General features: G+C 39.4%; 1 protein-coding gene across 1 annotated transcript in view; it reads right to left on the reverse strand.

The window, feature by feature from the left end:
* Positions 1-24,858, reverse strand: part of RYR2 (ryanodine receptor 2) — a 754,552-nt gene that overhangs the window by 244,214 nt on the left and 485,480 nt on the right. The window contains 6 exon segments of the mRNA XM_021072683.1: positions 3,843-3,929; positions 4,533-4,692; positions 7,052-7,212; positions 8,294-8,408; positions 16,753-17,105; positions 17,752-17,960. Coding sequence (XP_020928342.1) covers positions 3,843-3,929; positions 4,533-4,692; positions 7,052-7,212; positions 8,294-8,408; positions 16,753-17,105; positions 17,752-17,960 — 1,085 coding nt within the window.

Genomic DNA, 24,858 nt, shown 5'->3' on the forward strand with positions numbered 1-24,858 from the left:
GATGGCGAAGCAGAGAAAGAATGAATGGATAACACACCTTGGGTGATGACGAGAGTTCTGTATAGGAAAGAGATAATGAAAGATGTGCTACTTGTTGAGCAGTCAATACAAAAACTAAGAGAAGTGGGTTGAGGAGTTCCCTGGTGGCTCAATGGCTTAAAGATCTGGTGTTGCCGCTGTTGTGGTACAGGTTCAATCCTAGCCCCGGATTTTTATGCCACAGGAGCAGCCAAAAAAAAAAAAAAAAAAAAGAATGAAAAAGAAATTGGGTTGAGCTGTTCCTGAAATGACAAGTGGAGAAAATATTATGAAGAGAATACCTAATAGTTCAGGGCAGGCACACAACTTTGGGATGTTTTTTAAAGGCACACTAAGAATGCAAGAATAAGTATAACCACCTATCCTTTATATTTCTTCCCCGAGCTGGGTCCTCTGGAACACGTGCCAAGTCTTTGGCTGCTTTGAGTGCCTTCCTGAAAGAAGGGTCACATCCACACAGCTTTCTCCCTCTCTCGTGGTCTATCCTTCATCAACACCTCATCCATCCTTATACCACTCACTCACTCATCACCAGAGTTTGTCAGGTTTTAGTAACCAACAGTGTACCAGAGGCAGCTCAACAGACAGAACTGACTATCAAACAAGAAATCTGAATTAATCCAGCATTAACCAACACACCTTCCTCCACCACCAATATGTACCTCCAGCCATTCTTCAGTCAGTTCTCAGGGAAAGAGAAGTCTCTACTCTGCCAAAGTTTATTCATTTATTGATGATCATGACACCACCTCTGCACCAAGAAGACAGTTACCTCAATTTTCTGCATTACAGTCTTCCCCTCTCCTCTAGAACCATCTTTACTGCATTATTTAGACTTTCTCATCCTCAAGCTACTTTCCTATTCTCTTCTGCTAATGGGAAAAAAAAAAAACAGGCACCTTATGTGACACTGAGGATGTATCAGTGAGCAAAATAAACCACACTGCTACTCTCATACAACTTCCATTTATTCCCTTTTAGAGATTAAATGAAATTTAATTAAATTAAATAGTGTATTAGGAAAGAGGTCATGGACACGAGGAAGAAAAAAAAAAAAAACAGGATGAGGGGATCAGAATGCCAGACATTCATAATGAGCAGGGTGGTCAGCAAGATGAGGACATTTAAAGAAAGACTACAGAAGAAAAACCAGGTAGGCGTGTCGGGGAAGAAATTTCCAGGCAGAGGGAACCGTCAATGAAAACAAGCCGAGAAGGAGGTTTTGCTTGGCACGTCTGGGGAAGAGCTGGAGGCCAGTGTGTCTGCAGTGGGTGAAGGAGGGGAGAAGCGGCAGGGGATGAAGTCAGAAGGTAATAGCATGTCAGGTCCTTTTGAACTTGACAACTGTTATGGCATTTCTGGTAGTTCCTCTCGGGGAAACAGGGTTTCAGGGTTTCAAGCAGTGAAATGACATGATCTGATTTACATTTTAAAACAATGACTGTCACTCAGGGATTTCCTGCCAAGGCTCAGTGGGAATGAACCCAACTGGTATCCATGAGGATGAGGGTTTGATCCCTGGCCTCGCCCAGTGGGTTAAGGATCTGGCATTGCTGGGAGCTGTGGTGTAGGTCACATATGTGGTTCTGATCTTGCATTGCTGTGGCTGTGGCGTAGGCCGGCAGCTATAGCTCCAATTTGACCCTAGCCTGGGAACTTTCATGTGCCACAGCTTCAGCCCTAAAAAAGACAAACAAAAACCATACATAAGTAAAATAAATTAAAATAAAACAATGACAGTCACTTAGATTGTTCTATGATAAACAGATGGACAGGGTTGAGTTAGAGGCTACAGGAGTAACCCAGACAAAATGACAGTGATAGAGAGCAGTGCAGTGACCAGCAGAAGTGAAGGGAGAGAGTCCAGAAGGTGCAGGATATGCAGGGATGGAGCTGGGACATGGGACGTAAAGAAGGGAACGCAAGGATGACTCTGAGGCTTGGGGTCAGAGCAGCTGGATCTGTTATTAACTGACAGATCTGGTAGGATCAGGAGGAGGAGGAGTGATGGTCAGCCGTCCTGTTTGGGACATATCCAATTTGATATCTAGCAACCACACAAACAGAAACATCAAAGAGACCCACATTTAGAGTTTGGGTTGTGAGAAACTACCACTCCTCTGTCAAATTTTAATTTGTTTTCAATAAGTCAAACTGGCCGCCTCCTTTCTCTCTTTCAACCATGAAATGATAATATGAATTGAACAAGCTTGAACAGGATAAATTGGCTTCTTTCATCATTTTGCTGAAATTTTATTTTGGCAAGATCACTAATGCTCTGCTGCTTAATGAAAGTCATGGATTCCTTTAGCCCATATTGCATTGGCTCTTCTATGGAAGCTGGACTCTCATTCTACAAAGGCAGAAACTGAACTTGCGTGGTTTAAGGGACATGTCCAAGGTGGCCAAGCCAGCATGGTTAAAGTGTCTACTACACTCACCCTGGCATGTTTACAACTGCAAATTTCAATTCGATTCCTTTTCCTGAATTTCAGTGGGCTCTTCTGTTTGCTGTTGTGTTAGTACCCCTCAGCTGGCCAAACTAAAATTATATAAGTTAATCCTTGATTCTTCATTCTCCTTCAGCACTGATTTCAGTTCATTAACAAATTCTATTCATCCAATTCATTGACAGATTCTGTTAATTTTCACCAAAAACATCTTCTCGTTTATCTCTCTCTCTACTTACTACTTTCACGAATCTCATCATCTTCTCCCATGGGGACAGAATCAAATTGTTAAGACCTAGTTATTACTGCCTATTCTCATTCTTCTCAGAGTAGATATTTCTTCACGTTACTACCATATTATTCCAAAAGAGGTTCAATTATACTCAACTCTTTGCTTCAAATTTTCAATGGATTGCTGCTATTACAGAATAGGTGTCAACTTCTTAACAGCCCTTTCAACTTGGACTTGGTCCACCTTCCCATCCGCATTAACCTCAGGCTGCATCCCAGAAGCATCCTTTGTCATGGTCACATTGAATGCCTTAACCTTTATCACTTTCACGCCTATGTATTTTCACTTTCTCTAGCTCTCTATGTAGAATGCCCTCTCCTAGCAAGTGGACTCTGATATTGCTGTTCAACAGTTAAGAATCAACCAGGGAGGGAGTGGGAGGGATAGGGAGCTTGGGCTTATCAGACACAACCTAGAATAGATTTATAAGGAGATCCTGCTGAATAGCATTGAGAACTATGTCTAGATACTCATGTCGCAACAGAAGAAAGGGTGGGGGAAAAAAACTGTAACTGCAATGTATACATCTAAGGATGACCTGACCCCCTTGCTGTACAGTGGGAAAATAATAATAAAAAAAAATAAAAAATAAAAAATAAAAAAAATAAAAAAAAAAGAATCAACCTCCTCTTTCAGCTTTAGTTGATCCACCCCATCTTACCCAGTTCTTATCATTTATGTTCCCAGAGCACTCAGCACATGTCACTCCTGCATTTATCACAAGGTGGCACACTTTCAGCTTTTCAAGCCCATTCACTGGCTTACCTGTGAGTTCAGTGATTACTGAGCTGTACATAATTTGGCATTTTTGTTCTGTATAAGCCTAGTTTTATTGAATAATATAATTATGATGACCAAAGAGAGATTCTTAAAATTAATTATGTTACCCCAGTGACTAGAAAGAGATTACAGAATTTCCAAACATGGCAACTTTTCTCTTAAAGTAATTACTTGATTAATATCAGTACTAACAAAATACTGAATTCATTTAAGAAGAAACAAGCGCTATTTCCTTACAAAAAAATAACTCAAATATAAGACCAGGAATGAATCTTTCTTACCTTTATTCTTCCCAACTCAAACTGAAAAACATTGGGACTTGTAGCTTGGGCAAAAACTGCAGGAAATAATTTTGTACTTGGTTCCACCTTTAAATAAGCAAATGAATTTAAGAATATTAGTAAAGGAAGGGATAGGAAGAATTTCTTCCTAACACCTAAGGAACACATTACAGAGGAAGACTTTTCCTTTTTCTTATTCAGATATTCTCTTGAGAGTTACTCGGAGTAGAGTTCCTACTGTGACAAAATGGGATCTGTGGCTTCTCTGCAGTGACAGGACACATGTCCAATCCCCAGCCTGGCTCAATGGGTTAAAGGATCTGGTGTTGCTAAAGCTGCAGTGTAAGCTGCAACTGCGGCTCCCACCTGATCCCTGGCCCAGGAACTCCATATGCCACAGGGTAGACAAAAAAAAAAAAAAAAAAAAAAAAAAAAAAGGAAAAAAAGAATTACTGGGAGTTATTTCATTTCATGACTACATGAACATCTTTGGAGGAATGCGCTGCTTATGCTGCATGGCTTAGGGCACTGTTATTATTCAAACAGAAGTAAAAGTACAGAACTAACTCATTTTTGTTTTCATTTTCTTGTAACTTCTAATTCACTTTTTGATCCTACAATATGTGTTTTTTTCTCTAAAGGGGTAAAGGTTTCCCCCCTGGCAGCACAAGGCCATTACTGACCACGCACCTGATAGTAGGTGCTCAGATCCTTGCCATTGGCTGTAAATGTGAGCAGCCCGCTGGCCGCGTCCACCACGCAGCCAATCTCCAGGCCATTGTTGTTGCGTCCTTGCCCCGGGCTCATGCTCTCACCCGCACACACCATATAGCAGTTGCTGCGTTTGATGCTGAATTTTGGGAAAAACAAACAAACAAACAAACTTATCTTTGTACAACCCCAGGTAGAACGGAAAGCATGTACATCTGGCAAACTACACCTAAGTTATGGTGTGCAAGCAACAAGCTCATGCTGAAATGGGAGAGGTGCATGATGGGTCTGATTCTGTGATTCTGAGCGAAACTCCATTGACTCGAGCGGACGTTCTGAATCAGGTCTTCTGAATCGCTCACCGTGACGCCTCATGAAGACAGGACTACGCACTGCAACTAAGTGAGAACTGACCAGCGCCTTCCCTCTAAAAACTCAAACCAAACTGGACATTTTTCTGAGGTTCAAAAAAGTTTAACTATTAAATCATTATCCAAATTGGTCATTTCCCTGTTCATGGGTATTTTTTTTTACCACTTATTCTGAGACGAGAAGCATCCATTTCCTTAGGCAGATTCTACATGATCCAACAGTGATTCGATCTATATAAATTTTGGCCAAATTTAAGCCCCTTTTTGGGTAATTCCTGGCCATCAGTTTGGAGAGACAGACTTAGCTAGGATGTGTGCAAAATCTGTGATGTTAACAGCAAATCCTACTTGAGTTTCACCTTCACCAGAACCTTTACCGACATGGTAGCAAACTTAAATGATTTGAGTTTTGCCTCCTTGTCTTTCTAGGCCACTACTCGGTGCATATGTTGATGAGGTTTGCATAAAGGCCAAATGGAGGCAAGTAGGAGGAAAAGAAAAAGAAAGCTGAGATGAAGTCAGCTTCTGAATAATCAGAAGTCGTCAGTCTTTCAACATAGAGAAGAGACTTGTGGTTGCCAGGGGATGGGGTGGGGGAGGGAAGGATTGGGAGTTTAGGATTAGCAGATGCAAACTAGTGTATACAGAATAGAGAAAGAACAAGGTCCTACTGCAGAGCACTGGGAACTATAGTCAATATCCTGTGATAAACCATAATGAAAAAATATGAAAAAGAATATATCTATGTATAACTGAATCACTTTGCTATACAACAGAAATTAACACATCATTGTAAATCAACTATATTTTAATAAATTTTTAAAAAGTTACCTATGTTTCTATACGCTATTTACGTAAGATTCAATAATCTTCCCTAGCCTGTATTTCCTACACCAAAGTCATCAGATATCCCAACCCTATATTAATTTATCTCCTTTCACTCTTGCCATCTCTGAAAATCAAATATATCCCTCGGAATATTGCAGACAGGTGGTTGAGGGCCCCGAAACTGATGTAAAGCACTCTTCACTGGAGGGGTTTTGCTAGGTCCACCACCTCAAGTGCTAAGTTCACTACAGTTCACGTGTTAAAACCTGAAGGCAGGAGAGGGAGCTTCCAGTCACCAAAAATGGTGGTGCTGGAGTTCTCACTGCGGCGTAGTGGGTTAAGAACCTGACACAGTGTCTGTGAGGACATGGCTTTGATCCCTGGCCTCACCAGTGGGTTAGGGATCCAGCATTGCTACAAGCTGCAGCCTATGTCACAGATGCAGCTTGGATCCAGCATTACTGTGGCTGTGGCATAGGCTGGTAGGTGCAGCTCTGATTTGACCCTAGCCTGGGAATTCTATATGCTTCAGGTGCAGCCCCAAAAATGAAAAAAAAAAAAATGATGGTGCAGGTCTTAAAGAAAAGCAATATTATGGAGGGCATTGTCTATGAGAAACCAACCTAGCAGATCAGCGAGGATGTGTGAGCACAAAAGGTAGGTGCAAATGGCCAGACCTTCTCTTGTCTTATGCTGCAAGGAAGACGGCCTTCTTCACTTTTTTGAAGGTTTGGTTTGAGTTTGGTTTGTTTTTACAAATGAAAAAGGATGGCACAGAAAGTGTCATTGACTTACCCAAAGCCACACAGCGAGTCAATGGCAAAGCTGAGGAAAGAACCCACTACTCCTCAGTCTGAGTTCAAATGCATCCACCTGGTCTAAATCACTAGCCCGTTCTGTCTATACCTTTTTATCCCCACCCACAACCAGTTCCCAAGATACAGATCAGACCCTAGGCTAACAGCCTCACATTCATCCATCTCCAATCCCTAAAACAAAGGCTAAGCAATGGTAACCAAAGCTGATAATTAAATACGATGTCACCTGATGGAATAGATGATTATTACCCCAAAAAGATACACTGCTCTGACTTTATAATGTTTTTCACTTTCAATACATTAAGATTCCTTACAGGTTTGTATGACCAACCAAAAGGACAATGACATTAAGGGCTTGATTATATTGTTTCTATAAATAGAATATTATCTCAGGCATGAAATCCAAGAGAAAAAAATGCCTACGTTTATCAACATTTTTTATCAGATGTCATTCACGTACAAAATACTGAGGAAAACCAACCTTTCATGCACCTTTCCTTTCTCATCTCCTAGAGTGACGGTGACTGTACGAACTCTGTCCAAGTCAAAGGCTGTGTCGTACTGATGGAAATCGGATGTGATCCAGCCCACCCAGACGTTAGCAGGTTCTTGTCCAGGAAAGATTCTCACCGAGTAATAGTACTGTCAAGACAGCAACACCAGGTATTGGCAAAGGAAAATAGAAACAAAACTCCGACTGGCAATGTCTTTAAGTTGCCTAAGAAGATATGTTTTTGTTGAAAATCATTTGGCCTCACTAAAATGTTATAGGCACAAAGGATGCTGCAAAATGAGAAAAGTCATAAAACAGATATCCTGCCTTATTTCAGAAATAATGGAAAAAAGAGGAAAGACTCCACCTAAGCCAATAATGATTGGAGGCTCTTTATACTTCCAAGTATGTATTATGGATGTGTACCTACACAGTATGTTTCTGTAGTAAAATCATCAATCCACAAGGCAGGTAAGCTTCAAATTCTTCAGGTTTCTACAAGAACACTAATCTATGACAGACTTTTTTATACCTTGAATATGCTTTGCTTTTCCTATCAAGAACATAAAGGAGTTTGACTCCTTAAAATCACTTTGTAACAGTTCAGACCTCATATGTGAAAGTCAAGTTCAAACACGGGGGAACCCTATAAAGAACAAAGCTATATATATACATATTTTTCCATTTGGCTACGATAAGTGATCTTGTAGACATATTGCTGAGATGAAGGAAATTACAAAACGTCCTTGGAAAAATTAAGTGGCAAATTAAAATGCTGCCAAGAAAGAAGATAGCAAAATCAGGCCAGAGGGTGCCATTTTAGGGATTATTTTTCCCCTAAATTAGCTCTCTTATTGCATAATGTACAACAGAATAGACATAAATACATTTTCAGTCCCCAAAAGATAAGCAAATAATTATTTTTAAAATAAGCTTGCTAGGAGTTCCTGCTATAGAGCAAAAGGATCGGCAGTGTCTCTAGAGTGGTGGGACACAGGTTTGATCCCTGGCCTGGCATAGGGGGTTAAGGATCCAGTGTTGCTGCAGCTGCAGCATAGGTCACAACTGTGTCTCAAATCAGATTCTTGGCCTAGAAACTCCATATGCTGCAGGGTGCCCCCGCCCCCCCAAAAAAACCTGTTAAATATTATGAATCAAAGTTAACTATTTGAAATGAAAAGCATGATCACTGCCAAACAGAAATAAATGGCTAAAGCTGCAACCTCATACCGTGGACGTTTGCATCAAGTAATCGTAGTCGTCCCTGTCATCTGCAAGGACGTCTTCTGTGAGTCTGGCAGAATGGCTTGTGCTGTAATCTGGCTTTGTCCTTCTAAGCAAAAATCTGAAATATATTAGAGGACTAGGAATGAGCAACATTAAAATGTTTTATTTCAAACATAAACATATAACTGACTTAATGGAGTGGTTGTCAACCAGGAAGATAAGCTCCCAAGAGGACATTGGGCAATATCTGGAGATATTTTTGGTTGTTACACTGGGCAGGTGCCATTGGCAGGGGAAGACCAAGGATCCTGATAACATCTGTCAATGCACAGGGCAGACTAACAATAAATATTTATCTGACCCAGCATTTCAATAGTGCTGAAGATGATAAGTTAGGATTTCCTGTCAGAAAGGATGCTAAAATAACATGCCTTCTTATCCACAAAAAAAGTATTATTTGGAGAGAATACTCTTTAAGTTTCAACCAATAATGAAAATACAAAATATCTTAAAATCTAACTCTTGGGGAAAAAAGTACTTACAAATCATGTATCTGAGAAGAGTTAATATTTAGAACAGATAAAAATTCCTACAACTCATCAATTAAAAAAGCAAACTACCCCATCAAAAATGGGCAACGAACTTGACTATATTTCTCTAAACATGATCTATAAATGACCAATGAGCCTATGAAAAGATGCTCAACATCACTAATCGTTAGGAAAATACAAATCAAAACCACAATGAGTTATCACTTCACACTCATGAGGATGGCTGCTATCAAAAAGCCAGAAAGTGACAAGGCTGGACAAGGATGTGGAGAAGTTGGGACCCTTGTTCAGGGTTGATGGGATTGTCAAATGGTACACCTGCAATGGAAAACGATATGAATCTTCCTCAGATATTTAAATACACAACTACCAGCAATCTCAGTTCCAAGTATATAGTCAAAAGACAAAGTAGGGTCGTGAAAAGATATTTGCACACGCATGTCCATAACAGCACTATTCACAATAGCTAAGACTTGGAATTGCTCTGTTCATCAATGGATGAATGGATAAACAAAATGTGGTGTACACACACACACACACACACACACACACACACACACACACACACACTGGAATATCATTCAGCCTTAAAAATGAAGGCAGTTCTGACACACACACACACTACAACACATGTATGAACCTTGAGGACATTATATGACATGAGATGTCAGTCACAAGGAGACAAATCCTGCATGATTTCATTTATATGAGGTATCTAAAACAATCAAACTCATAGAAACAAAAAGTAAAATGGTGATACCATGGGGATGGGGAGATTGGATAGGGAAGCTCCTTTATGGGTGTAGTTTCAGTTTTGCAAAGTAAACTTCTGGGGAGATTGGAAGATGGTAGAAGAGTAGGGGGACACACTCGCCCTCTCCCACAAACACAACAAAAAAAACACATCTGTAGGTTAAACGACTCACACAGAACAGCAATTAATCACTGGCAGAAGAACCTAAACTCCAATAACGTCAAGAATCTCATGACATAACTGGGTAAAACAAGAGAAAAGAGGAGAGTGAGAGAAGGGGAATCAGAGCTGGACCAGCACTCCCGAAAGGGAACTGTGGGGGAGAAAGGGATCCCATACCCTGGAAAGTCACCTACTTGACGGAAAGATCAACCAAATCAGAGGAATCTTCAGATGCAGAGAAGAGTGCAGCACTAAGTCTGAGTTCTGAAGAGCAGAGTGAGAACTGAACAGATCATCTGAACTACTGGCACAGTCACCGAAAACCGAGATGCTTGGGTGGGGGCTGGGCACCGAGACCTCGGCTCCAGAGGTTAGTCCCCGGGAATGGGAACAGGCTGGGGTGGGCGGTGCTGAGACTGCTTGGGGGACCAGGAACCAGTCTGCCCAGTTCTCGGGTCAGAGACTGCCTGGGAGACTAGGAAGCTGAGCATATCAGGTTCAGGGTGTAATACGCTAAGGGCTAGGGGGTGGAAAGCTACATCAGAGGGAACCTGGGAGAAGAGCTGGATCTGCAGGAGAGACAAGGTGCCAGTGTTGGGGAGGGGAGAGGAGGAGAGGTGGGCCACAACAGAATACTCCCCACACCATAGTGAGCTCACTTGCCCACCAGCTATCAGAAAGCTGTGCTTCCCAATGCATCCCTCCTCCCCCTACCATGTGCATGCACGCCAGACCTGAGGCTGCCTGCCATACCGGAAAGCTGCCTCACCATTTGCAGGAAGCCAACCACTGCAGGGGCTTTCCCTGTCCGGGCCTGCCTGCTCCCTGGAGGGGCTACACCCCCACAGAGCAGCACCTAGCACCGCCAGCCCCCAGGAAAAGGCCCGCAGCCCAGAAAAGCTAGTACAAGCTCAGCCTGGCCATACAAATCTGCCTTCATTGCCATGTGATCCTGCCAATCCCTGCTGCCCTGGGGAAGAGTCCCTTGGTTCTCAGTGGCCAAGCTGGCTGCTCCCGCCCTTGGGGGGTGCTGCACTCCTGTGGAACAGCTGACCAGCACCGCCAGCCCTGTAGAAGAGTCCCACAGCCCAGTAACACCAGAGCAAGCTCTGCCCAGCCACGTGAAATCTGCTTCCATCGCAGTGCAGACCTCCCGGTCCTGTCTGCCCTCAGGAAGTCCTCCTTTGCATCACAGAGACCCTGTCAGCACCCTGCCCTGACCCCCAAGAAAACCCACGCTGCCTCAAAGAAGACGACCAACAATGCCAGCCCCCGGGAAACATTCCACAGCAGTGCCAAGGCAAACCCTGCCTGGCCACGGGGAGTACAACTCCACCAAGAAAAAGAAAACAATGAGGAAGTTGAAGAAGCTGAGAAACCACCCCTTGTTAAACCAACAGGAGAACTCACCTAAAGCAGTCAACAATGAAAGAGACCTATGTAGTCTGACAGACTTGGCGTTCAAAAGGGAAATAGTGAAAATACTGAAGGAATTAAGAGACGATATGAATGGTAATGCAGATACCCCCAGAAAGGAACTAGAAAATATAAGGAGGAGCCAAGAAAAACTAGAAAATTCATTTGCAGAGATACAAACTGAGCTAAGGGCAGTAAAAACCAGAATGAATAATGCAGAAGAACGAATTAGTGATGTGGAAGATAGAATAATGGAAATCACCGAAACAGGACAGCAGACAGAAAACCAAATGAAAAAACATGAAAGCAATAGTAAGAGACCTATGGGATAATATAAAGCGGGCCAATCCATGTATAATAGGAATTCCAGAAGGAGCAGAAAAAGATTAGCGGATGGAAAATATATTTGAAGAAATTATCACTGGAAACATCCCAAATCTAAAGGATACTGATTTCAAGATACAGGAAGCACAGAGGGCCCCAAACAAGTTGAACCCAAATAGACCCACACCAAGACACATTATAATAAAAATGGCAAAAGTTAATGATAAAGAGGGGATCCTAAAGGCAGCAAAAGAAAAGCAAAATGTTACCTATGAGGGAACCCCCATAAGGTTATCAGCTGACGTCTCTTCAGAAACTCTACAGGCCAGGAGGGAATGGCAAGAGATTTTTAAAATAATAAAAGGAAAAAATATGCAACTTAGAATACTCTATCCAGCAAGAATATCATTTAAAAGAGAAGGGGAAATAAAAATTTTTTCCAACACACACAAGCTAAAAGAATACAGCAGTACAAAACCCAGGCTAAAAGAAATATTGAAAGGGCTTCTCTAAACCAAAAAGAAAGGATTGAGGAAGCCACAATCAGGAAGCAGTCACTGAGATAAGCCAGCATACAGATTTAATCATGAACATGTTTAAAACAAAATAAAATTAAAAAGAAAAAAAAAGAGTCATCAAAATCACAAAATGTGGGCAAGGGATGTGAGGAAATAAATTCTCTTTTTTTAATTTTTTCTTTTCTTCTTTCTTTCCTTTTTTTCTTTTTTGTCTGTTTCTCTTCTTAATTTTAGTGTAGTAATGAAGTGTTTGAACCTACAGGACCATCAGGCTAAAATATATAATTATAGGAAGGGGTTAACATTCTTTAAAAACAGGGGAACCACAAATCAAAACCAAACATTGCATTTTTAAAAAATGAAAAGAAAAACACTCAAGCAGAAAATTATTGGAGACCATCCAACCAAAAAAAGAAAGGAAGAATGGAGAATCATAGAATCAACTGGAACACATGGGTTAAAATGGCAACAAATAATCATCTATCAATTATCACCTTAAATGTCAATGGACTTAATGCTCCAATCAAAAGACACAGAGTGGCTGAATGGATAAAAAAGCAAAAACCCTCAATATGCTACCTACAAGAAACCCACCTTAGGAAAAAGGACACATATAGATTGAACGTGAAGGGGTGGGAAAAAATATTTCATGCCAATAGACATGACAGGAAAGCTGAAGTGGCAATACTCATATCTTGACAAAATTGACCTTAAAATAAAAGACATAAAGAAAGACAAAGAAGGACTATTTAATAATTAAGGGATCCATCTAAGAAGAGGATATGACTATCATCAACATATATGCCCCAAATATAGGAGCACCCAGATACATATGACAAATATTAACAGACATAAAGGGAGAAATTGATGGGAATACATCATAATAGGAGACTTTAATAGCCTGCTCACATCAATAGACAGATCCTCTAAACAGAAAACCAATAAAGCAACAGAGATCCTAAAGGAAACAATAGAAAAGTTAGACTTAATTGACATCTTCAGGACACTACATCCAAAAAAATCAGAATACACATTCTTCTCAAGTGCACATGGAACATTCTCAAGAATCGACCACATATTGGGACACAAAGCTAACCTCAACAAATTTAGAAGCATAGAAGTTATTTCAAGTATCTTCTCTGACCACAATGGTGTGAAACTAGAAATCAACCACAGGAAAAGGAAAGAGAAAAAACCTACTACATGGAGACTAAACAACATGCTACTAAAAAACCAATGGGTCAATGAGGAAATCAAGAAGGAAGTTAAAAAATACCTGGAAACAAATGATAATGAAGACACAACCTCTCAAAATCTATGGGACACTGCAAAAGTAGTGCTCAGAGGGAAATTCATAGGGATGCAGGCCTTTCTCCAAAAAGAAGAAACATCTCAAATTGACAACTTAACCCTCCACCTAAACGAATTAGAAAAAGAAGAAAAAGACCTAAAGTCAGCAGAAGGAAGGAAATTATAAAGATCAAAGAGGAAATCAATAAAACAGAGATTCAAAAAACAATAGAGAAAATTAATAAAACCAAGAGCTGGTTCTTTGAAAAGGTAAACAAAATTGACAAACCCCTGGCTAGACTCACCGAGAAGAGGAGAGAAAGAACCCAAAAAAACAAAATTAGAAATGAAAAAGGAGAAATCACAACAGATTCTGCAGAAATACGCAATACCACAAGAGAATACTATATAAAAACATTCCCTACAAATAAAAGTTCAGTACCAGATGGCTTCACAGGCGAATTCTACCAAACATATAAAGAGGACCTGGTGCCCATCCTCCTTAAACTTTTTCAAAAGGTTGAGGAGGAAGGAACACTCCCAAAGATATTCTATGAGGCCACCATCACCCTAATTTCAAAACCAGACAAAGATAACACCAAAAAAGAAAACTATCGGCCGATACCTTTGATGAATACAGACGCAAAAATTCTCAACAAAATTTTAGCCAACCGAATCCAACATATCAAAAAGATCATACACCATGACCAGGTAGGGTTCATCCCAGGTTCACAAGGATGGTTCAACATACGCAAATCAATCATACACCATATTAACAAAAGAAAAGTCAAAACCATATGATCATCTCAATAGATGCAGAAAAAGCATTTGACAAAGTCCAACATCCATTCATGATCAAGACTCTTGCCAAAGTGAGTATAGAGGGAACATTCCTGAATATAATCAAAGCCATTTATGACAAACCCACAGCAAATATAATACTCAATGGAGAAAAACTGAAAGCCTTCTCACTCAAATCTAGAACAAGGCAAGGATGCCCACTCTCACCACTGCTCTTCAACATAGTTTTGGAAGTCCTAGCCACAGCAATTAGACAAAAAAAAAAAAAAAAAGAAATAAAAGGCATCCAAGTAGGAAGAGAAGAGGTAAAACTATCACTGTATGCAGATGACATGATACTATACATAGAAAACCCTAAGGACTCAACCCCAAAACTACTTGAACTGATTAATAAATTCAACAAAGTAGCAGGATATAAGATTAACATTGAGAAATCAGCTGCATTTCTATATACCAACAATGAAATATTAGAAAAGGAATACAAAAACACAATACCTTTTAAAATTGCACCCAAAAAATAAAATACCTCGGAATATACCTGACCAAGGAGGTAAAGGATTTATATGCTGAGAACTATAAAACTTTAATCAAAGAAATCAAAGAAGATGTAAAGAAATGGAAAGATATTCCATTTTCATAGATTGGAAAAATCAATACTGTAAAAATGGCCACACTACCCAAAGAAATCTACAGATTCAATGCAATCCCTATCAAATTACCCATGACATTTTTCACAGAACTAGAACAAACAATCCAAACATTTATATGGAACCACAAAAGACCCAGAATTGCCAAAGCAATCCTGAAAAACAAAAACTAAGCAGGCGGCATAACTCTCCCAGACTTCAAGCAATATTACAAAGCCACAGTCATCAAAACAACATGGTACTGGTATCAAAACAGACAGACACACCAATGGAACAGAATAGAGAACCCAAAAACAAACCCAGACACCTATGGTCAATTAATCTTTGACAAGGGAGGCAAGAACATAAAATGGGAAAAAGAAAGTCTATTCAGCAAGCATTGCTGGGAAACCTGGACAGCTGCATGCAAAGCAATGAAACTAGAACACACCCTCACACCATGCACAAAAATAAACTCCAAATGGTTGAAAGATTTAAATATAAGACAAAACACCATCAAACTCCTAGAAGAGAATATAGGCAAAACACTCTCTGACATCAACATCATGAATATTTTCTCAGGTCAGTCTCCCAAAGCAATAGAAATAAGAGAAAAAATAAACCCATGGGACCTAATCAAACTGAAAAGCTTTTGCACAGCAAAGGAAACCAAAAAGAAAACAAAAAGACAACTTACAGAATGGGAGAAAATAGTTTCAAACGATGCAATGGACAAGGGCTTAATCTCTAGAATATACAAGCAACTAATACAACTCAACAGCAAAAAAGCCAACAACCCAGTGGAAAAATGGGCAAAAGACCTGAATAGACATTTCTCCAAGGAAGATATACAGATGGCCAACAAGCACATGAAAAAATGATCAACATCGCTAAGTATAAGAGAAACATAAATCAAAACTACCATGAGATACCACCTCTCACCAGTCAGAATAGCCATCATTAATAAGTCCACAAATAACAAATGCTGAAGGGGGTGTGGAGAAAAGGGAACCCTCCTGCGCTGTTGGTGGGAATGTAAACTGGTACAGCCACTATGGAGAACAGTTTGGAGATACCTTAGAAATCTATACATAGAACTTCCATATGACTCTGCAATTCTACTCTTGGGCATCTATCCAGACAAAACTCTACTTAAAAGAGACACATGCACCCGCATGTTCATTGCAGAACTATTCACAATAGCCAAGACATGGAAACAAGCTAAATGTCCATCAACAGACGATTGGATTAGGAAGATGTGGTATATATACACAATGGAATACTACTCAACCATAAAAAAGAAAGACATAATACCATTTATAGCAACATGAGTGGAACTAGAGAATCTCATACTGAGTGAAATGAGCCAGAAAGACAAAGACAAGTACCATATGATTTCACTTATAACTGGAATCTAATATACAGCGCAAATGAACATTTCCACAGAAAAGAAAAACATGGACCTGGAGAATAGACTTGTGGCTGCCCGGAGGGAGAGGGAGGGAGTGGGACGGATTGGGAGCTTGGGGTTATCAGATACAACCTGGAATGGATTTACAATGAGATCCTGCTGAGTAGCATTGAGAACTATGTCCAGATACTTATATTGTAACAGAACGGTGGAAAAAAAATGTATACATATAAGTGTATCTTGGCCCCCATGCTGTACAGTGGAAAAATAAATAAATAAAAATAAACTTCTGCAGATCTGTTTCACAGCCACATGAATATTCTTAACACTACTCTACTGTACACTAAAAAATGGTAAGGTGGTAAATTTTATTTTTACCACAATGACAAAAACTCATAAAAAAAAGTAACTCTTGGGATAATATGTCACAGGCAACAAATCAGATGGCAAACAGGTTGCCTTACTGTTTTCTGCAGAATCCTTTGGGTGTGAAAAAGGAGGAAGAGGAAGAACGAACTGACCTGGGAAATCCCTTACTTGCTATGACCCTCTCCTGGGACCCCTGTATAATAACTCCATATTTAAAGTCATTTTGCATAGATCAATGACCTTTGCTTCAGACGAGAGGGCTTTTCCTGAGCATAATCTTTATGGTTGTTAAACTCTGGCTTTGTAGCTTCTTTGTCTTTGTCCACTCGATCTGGCACCAGATGGCCATGCGCAGTCTTCATGAGAACCTCAAAGTCAGAATCTGCGTCATAGTCCTCCAAATCATTCTTGGGCCCAAAGAGGCTGGCGCCAGGGATTCCCCCGGCCGAAGTCTTGGAGAAGACCTCGGCACACTCAATGGGCATGCTCAGACGGTAAAACATGATATCTGTGCTGCTATTCTGAGAGCCGAAGGACTTTTGGGTGACCTTCAAACACGGGGAACTGTCTATGGTGCCATCGATTCTGGTCACCTAGTAAAGGAGGAAGCAACAGTTCAAATATGAATCACTATCAATTTCCTGATTCTAAAAACAATACCGTGCATCACCTTTAAAACCCCAAATACGTCCCACTCATGGCATAATATCATAAATTAGATCGTTAAACAAAGGGATTACTGTGTCACAGACATACTCATAGTTCTCTTCTAACTCAGAGATGATTTGGGAAATGTACATTATAACTATAAATATACATATTGAGCCTGACATTGCCTATATAAAAAGAAACATTATATACAGTTGATCCTTTAACAACACAGGCTTGAATCCACTTATAGGCAGGTATTTTTCAGGAACAAATACTACAGCACTACCTAATCCGAGGCTGGCTGAAACCACGGATGTGCAGGAACTACCAATGCCGAGAGACGATTATAATTTATACTCAGATTAACCCCAAACTTGTTCAAGGGTCAAGTGTATTTAGTCTAAACAGCCTCTCATAAAGTACCTAAAATAAAAGAATAATCCTACCCTTAGATTCCACTACAATGGAGCACATTGAAACCATCATTTTAAAGTAAGTGACAGAAACTGTCCAAGTAGGAGCTCCCATGTGTACTGACATTCTGTCCTGGTTTTTGGCAGTGATCTGATTTTTAAAGGAAAAGCAAACCTCAATATGTTCATGGCTTGATGGAACTTGGAGAAACTGTGGAAGTCTCTTGCTCAGCCACATGGTAATATCCCTGTTTGTGTTAACAGCGAATGGTTCATAGCCCTCTTGCAAGCCACAGATGGTGAAATATTTCAAGGTGCTGACATCCTTTCCAAAGTTCATCCTGCCCACCTGAGCCACTCCAAGGCTACACACAGGTATGAATCCTGGGAAGAAAGAAAATATATCAAAATCTTCAGGTTCATTCATATAAGATCCTTTTAGTAGAGAATTACCCAGAGTGTTGCTCCAGAACTCTTAACCTTTGTGAGACCTGCCACCCTGAGGTGAAAACAAAAGTGGAGTAAAGAGACCACCACAGACACTAGGTATCAAATGGAAGGGTGAGAGGACCAGTGTGTGCTCTTGGCATCATCATTTACTAAAGGTGAGACCTAAGTAAGTCCCTTCTTTCACCTGGGACTTCTTCAGGGGCCTTAGGGGGCACAGCCCCACCAGACCCTCCTGGTTCCCAAGTGCATGGGATTCTCTTGTCAAGGGCAAGGGAGAAAGAAGTCCCAAAGTGTGTTGCTAGAGAGCCTCAAAGTACCAACACCCAACAGAGCTAGGCTACAGATTTCTTTACCTGGAACTCAAAGGAAACAAAAAAAAAATAGGATTGGAGACAACATTTTTTAAGGTTTTCATTCACTTATAGCTGCTTTTGATCTCTGAAGAGAATTTTGCCTCCCTTTTCTTGGGGGTACACTAGATCTAAGAATGAAAAAAAGTAAACAAACACATAGAGATATTCGGAAATAGTTGCTAACATCCTACAGAAGCTTTTCCATCTGTCCCTTTTCCTTCAATGTCATTGCCACTGCAGATTAAGCAGGGTGATGCACAATTAACAGAAATAATTAAGATATCAAATCAAAGAGTAAGTTAAAGTAAATGACTAAATCAAAAGCGATAGCAATGAGCAATGAAAAAAATCAAAATACGTTAATGTATGGTAGGGTCAGTTAACCTTTCCACTCCTAAAGAAAAAGGGGAAATTACATTAATTATGTTAATTGAGATTTCTGGAATCAACTGTTTGCAAGGGGATGAAGTGATATTTTTCAGTGGAGGCAGTGTTTCTGTCCTCTTCATTTCTTTCTATAATATTTTACAGAAAAGTTCAGGTAGTCAGTACATTATTGTCAGTATTGGACGCAGATTACATATGAGAAGATCTAACTTGTGGATCATAAAAGCACGAGATACTAAGAATAAGCTGGTGAATTTCTACCCTTATGATTTCTATTACTTTCCTTTTTGAAATGACTGGCAGTGAAAGCAATGGATAACCCTTCGAACATCACAAGACAATGAAAATTACGTGGGATAATTGATAATGATGTCACTCCATTGGTATGTCAATATGTAAATAAACAGTTGTATCACAGCGCACCAACCAGGAAGCAAGAACACACCCAGCTGGATTCAAGGAAGTGTGAATGATGAGTTTCCAGTTAAAACTAAAGAAGCCACAGCTGTGTCAGCAGCTGTGCCAGCTCTTCAAGTAGTACTCAAGGAAAGCTGTCTTAAATAAGTGTCCCCAAAGGAATCAAAGACTGGATAAATACAATAGATCTGAGAGAGTTTGAACTACATTTGCACAAATTGGCAAATCTAACATCCATTTAATATAAACTAGGAGACACTGAGACAGAAACATTTCCCCAGATGCTAAACATTCCTTTCTTCCTAACCACTTTATATTCAGGAGTTTCAACTCTGAAAGTCAAGTTACTGGCTACCGAAAAATATGTGCACAGTAGATCTTTGGGCATTTATTATACTAAAATCTTAACTTTTCTGTATGTTTTATATATTTTCATCTAAAAAACAAAGTTCTCAGTTGTCATGCACAAAAAAAAAATGTATGTCAACTGTTCACTATGGCTATATTTAACAATCACAGAATACGGTTTGGACAATAAATATATGCATTTCTTTTCCTTGAGCTGATAACAGTATTTCGCTTTTGAAAATCTGGTGTTCAAAGGCTCATTAATATATAGGAAAATATTCACAATATTATTTCTAGAGAGAAAGATGTAATATATGCTTTACTTTTAAAGATGCAAAAACACCAGAAGGTTTTTTATGTATATCAAAAAAAATTCATTATCATTTGTCTTGAGGTATTTTTTAATTTCCTTCTTGATTTCCTTGTTGACCCATGGGTTTTTTAGTAGCATGTTGTTTAGTCTCCATGTAGTAAGTTTCTTTCTCATTTCTTTTCTTGTGGTGGATTTCTAGTTTCATGCCATTGTGGTCAGAAAAGATACTTGAAATAATTTCTATACTCTTAAATTTGTTGAGGTTAACTTTGTGCCTCAGTATGTGATCAATTCTTGAGAATGGAGAAGGTGAGGAGAAAAGGGAACCCTCCTGCACTGCTGGTGGGAATGTAAGCTGGTACAACCACTATGTAGAACAGTATGAAGGTCCTTTATAAATCTATACATAGAACTACTATATGACCCAGGAATCCCACTCTTGGGCATATATCCAGACAAAATTTTCCTTAAAAAGAGACACATGCACCCTCATGTTCACTATAGCACTATTCACAATAGCCAAGACATGGAAACAACCTAAATGTCCATCGACAGATGATTGGATTAGGAAGATGTGGTATAGATATATATATACAATGGAATATTACTCAGCCATAAATAATAACAAAATAATGCCATTTGCAGCAACATGGACGGAACCAGAGACTCTCATACTGAGTGAAGTAAGCCAGAAAGAGAAAGACAAATACCACATGATATCACTTATATCTGGAATCTAATATACAACACAAATGAAACTTTCCACAGAAAAGAAACTCATGGACTTGGAGAATAGACTTGTGGTTGTCAAGGGGGAGGGGGAGGGAGTGGGGTGGATTGGGAGCTTGGGGTTAATAGATGCAAACTATTGCCTTTGGAATGGATTAACAATGAGATCCTGCTGTGTAGCACCGGGAACTAGTTCTAGTCATTTATGATGGAGCATGATAATGTGAGAAAAAATAACCTATGCATGTATGTGTAACTGGTTCACCATGCTGTACGTAGAAAAAAAAATTGTAGTAGGGAAATAACAATTAAAAAAAATAAATAAAAATCTGCACTGCAAAAAAAAAAATTTCAGAATGGTGGGATTTTTAATACTTTTTTCTTTCTCTTTTTAATTTTTATCTTCTTTAGGGCTACACCACAGCATATGGAAGTTCCCAAGCTAGGGGTATAATTGGAACAGCAGCTGCTGGCCTATACCACAGCCACCGCAATGCAGGATCTGAGCCACTTCTGTGACCTACACCACAGCTCACAGCAACGCAAGATCCTTAATCCACTGAGAGAGGCCAGAGATCAAACCTTGGATACTAGTTGGGTTCATTACTGCTGAGCCACGATGTGAACTCGCTTTTTTCTCTCTTTTTATGTCTCTCAATTTAATATTTTTAATGAAAATGTATTTTATTATGAAAACAAGTGATAGTTTTTGTAAAAATAAAATATTCACTCAATAAAATGGGATATACCTACATTTTCTTATCAGAAATGCAGAAGAGTGATGTGGATATAAAATGGGCCAAATAACATAGACTATAAATTGTTGAAGTTCAAGTTCTTATGTCCAATGAGGATGTAGTGAGCTGGTACTAGAAATTTTGCTAATAAAATTAGAGTACAAGAATGACAGAGAACAATTTAGTAATATGCATGAAGATACTTTCAATGATTTGTTTCTTTATCCAAGAGATATTTGCTGAGAAGCTACTGTGTGCCAGAAACTGGGAATACTCAGTGACTAACACACAGAACCAGCTAAAAGGCTCTCATGGTCTAAGGAGGTGGGGAGGCAGCTGAAGACCTAACATCAAAATAACCTACTGATGCATTGGAGAAGAGGGGGCACCAAGAGCTGAGGAGAGACAGGTGTCAGGAGGACTCAGCAAAAGAGCTACCATGTAAGAAGAGGGCAAACAAGCAGTCCTAGGAATAGACTAAGAGAATCTGCAATCCAAGAGACCTGGATTCCAGTTTCGGCTCCATCACTTCTAAACTTTATGACCTTTGGCAAGTTGCTTAAATTCTCTCAGCTTTAATCTTTCTTCTGCATTATCTACCCTGTTGGGTTATGGTTTTAAAAATAAGATCCTATACATAAAGTACTTAACATGGATGCTCACTAAATTTAAAATGGAAAATGAAAAAGGTAAAAGAAACTAAATATCCATAATAAGAGAATGGTTAATTATGATATGTACACAAAACTAAATATGTGCAGTTATTAAAAATCATGCCTAGGGCTCACCAAAATAAAACTGTAGGAGGAGGTATAATTAATCTGGCAAAATTTAAGAACTGCTGATTCCAGATGAAGCATATACAGGTATTCATCACACTGTTTTTGCACTTTTCTGAGGGGCTGACATTTCTCAAAATATAAAAATGATAGAAATATCAAAAGTTATCCCTAAAATGTTGTTATGACTCAAGACAACATTTATAATTTAAAGTCAAAAAGGCGGCAATACTAAACTTTTTACATCTCAATATTTTAAATGGGAGAAAGAGACATTAAAAGTCAAATTTCTCTCTGGGTAGTGAGAATATATTATAATTTTAAACCACTTTCATTATACTCCTTTGTTTTTCAAATGTTCAAAAATAATTTATTAATTTTATGAAAAATAAATAGATGTAGTTCTTCACTACTGTATAGCAGGAGATGGTATATTCATTGCTTTATCATTTTTGTCCCCTTGAAGGGAATCTATTTGCAAAAGTATATCCATAAGTACAAGTTACGCTATTTTTTATCTTTTATTTTTTTTATTTTTTTTTATTTTCCCACTGTACAGCAAGGGGGTCAGGTTATCCTTACATGTATACATTGCAATTACAGTTTTTCCCCCACCCTTTCTTCTGTTGCAACATGAGTATCTAGACATAGTTCTCAATGCTATTCAGTAGGATCTCCTTGTAAATCTATTCTAGGTTGTGTCTGATAAGCCCAAGCTCCCGATCTATCTTTTTAATTTAAATAAAGCAGAACTTAATAAAAGTTAAATTATATTCTGACTTCTGAAGATGCAGTTTTAGTAGCTGCTATGGTAATAAAACCACAGATGTTTCTAAAAACTATATTTTAAAACTTAGCACCATCACACAGCAGGAAGGACTAGACAGCAGTGGCATCAGAGCAGAGAGGTTGGGGGGACAACTCCAGGCATGGTTGAGCCACCACCTGGGAAAGGGCCAGGTTTCAGCCACTTCCTTTGGCCAGTGTCCTGCCAGTAAAGGTGCTGATGGGATGAAATGCTCCCACCCAGGGCTCGCTAATAGCAGCTGATTCTCTGCTTATCTGAGGCTGCCTCTCAGTGAACCATTTATTGAGATAGGAATTGTTAATTATCTTTTCCCAATGATTTAAGTCCAGTCTCAGCTTTAATCACAGCCGAGTGGCCAGAAAAGAAACAGCAGATCTCAAGGTCCATGCTCTCAGCCAGGCCTGTAAATCAACAGAGTAGAGATTTTAGGTCTCCTGGACCGTATGTTCTCTGCCAAAACTACTCGAGCCTGAATGACAGTGCAGAGGCAGCCACAGATAGTCCATCAACAAAGGAGTGTGGCTGTGTTCCAACCTTATTCACAAAGACTGACGGCAGGCTGGACTGGTCCCTCAGGCCTCACTTGGCCAACTCCTACTCTAAGTTTTCAACATTTAAACACTGCATCAGGTCCCTTCATTTGGCAAATATCTAATGACCACCTACCAGATGCCAACCAATGTTCTAGGCTTTGGAGATACAATTGGGAACAGAATGAACAGGGGTCACTGACTTTCTAGAACTTATCTTTACATAGAGAAAGCATATAATGAGTAAATAAATAGAGCTATTCATATATATAATGTCAAGAAATCATAACTGCTATCAAAGGACAGAAAGTTTTGCCATAAATCACACAAGCTGCTAAGTGACCTCATTCTTAATAACTATCCAGAGCAGAACATGATAATTGAGGTTCAATTCTTTAATAGTTTTAGGTAGGCTTAGGCTGAGCACAGTTGTATTCCAACACAAATAAACAAATTTCCACTAATTCATGCACACACCCTGGCAAAAGTAAAATGTAGGTTCTCCCTTCCTGCCCTTAGTGGTTTCCAACTTCTACTCCATTACCTTAACTGACACCTTGCACATAACATAGCCTGATGTATCTAACGGAGGTTTCTTCCTGGCAGTGGATCTTAAATTAGTACTCATGAATCACACTGGTAACTTGGGCCTGTGCCAGATCCGCCCTAACTATTTGTAAATCTGTTAAAACAGTAGCTACAACTTATGGCTAAATTGCTTCCTCCAACAAAAGACAGATGGCTTTAGCGAATTTTAACTCTCCCCACTGATGAGCCTCCCAACTCCTGAGCAGAGGGGTGTGCTGGGAGCGTGCAAGTCCAGGAAAGCAACTAGCAGTCACAAGGATGTGGGGGTGTGATGCAGGCATGAAATCTGTGATGGGGGCCGGAATGAAAAGAAGATAGAGCAGATCCCAAGCATACCAGTTTTTCCTAAGAATATCTGATTGCAGATTTCAAATTTTTTGAAATACAGAGAGGAATCCACATTTATAACCTGAACCAAATGGCCAAAAGCATATAAAAAGGGCTAATATTACACTAATGTGTAAATCTGAATTATTTGATCAGGTAACACTTACTGGTGGTCTATTTTGTGCCAGATGATACATAAGCACAGTCCCATTAATTATTAATTGTTAACCCCATTTATTTAAGACGAGGAAACAATTAAGTTATTCAATCATTTGTCTAAGTTCTTTTAACTAGTTAAGTGAGGTGTTAAAATTTGAATCAAGACTGCAGAGTGGGAGGGTAAAACAAACCATTCGAAAACACTTGCCTTAGATTTCTGGGATCTTTAGAACTGGAAGAGGCATGAAAAGACCATTTACAATTAGTATTTTTTTTTTATTTTAAGGAAATGAAAACACAGGGAATATTTGCCCAAGATCACACAGGAAGAATTATTTTCAGAATTGGGTCTAGAAC

This window comes from Sus scrofa, chromosome 14 (genome assembly GCF_000003025.6).
Source record: "Sus scrofa isolate TJ Tabasco breed Duroc chromosome 14, Sscrofa11.1, whole genome shotgun sequence".
Lineage (NCBI taxonomy): Eukaryota > Metazoa > Chordata > Mammalia > Artiodactyla > Suidae > Sus > Sus scrofa.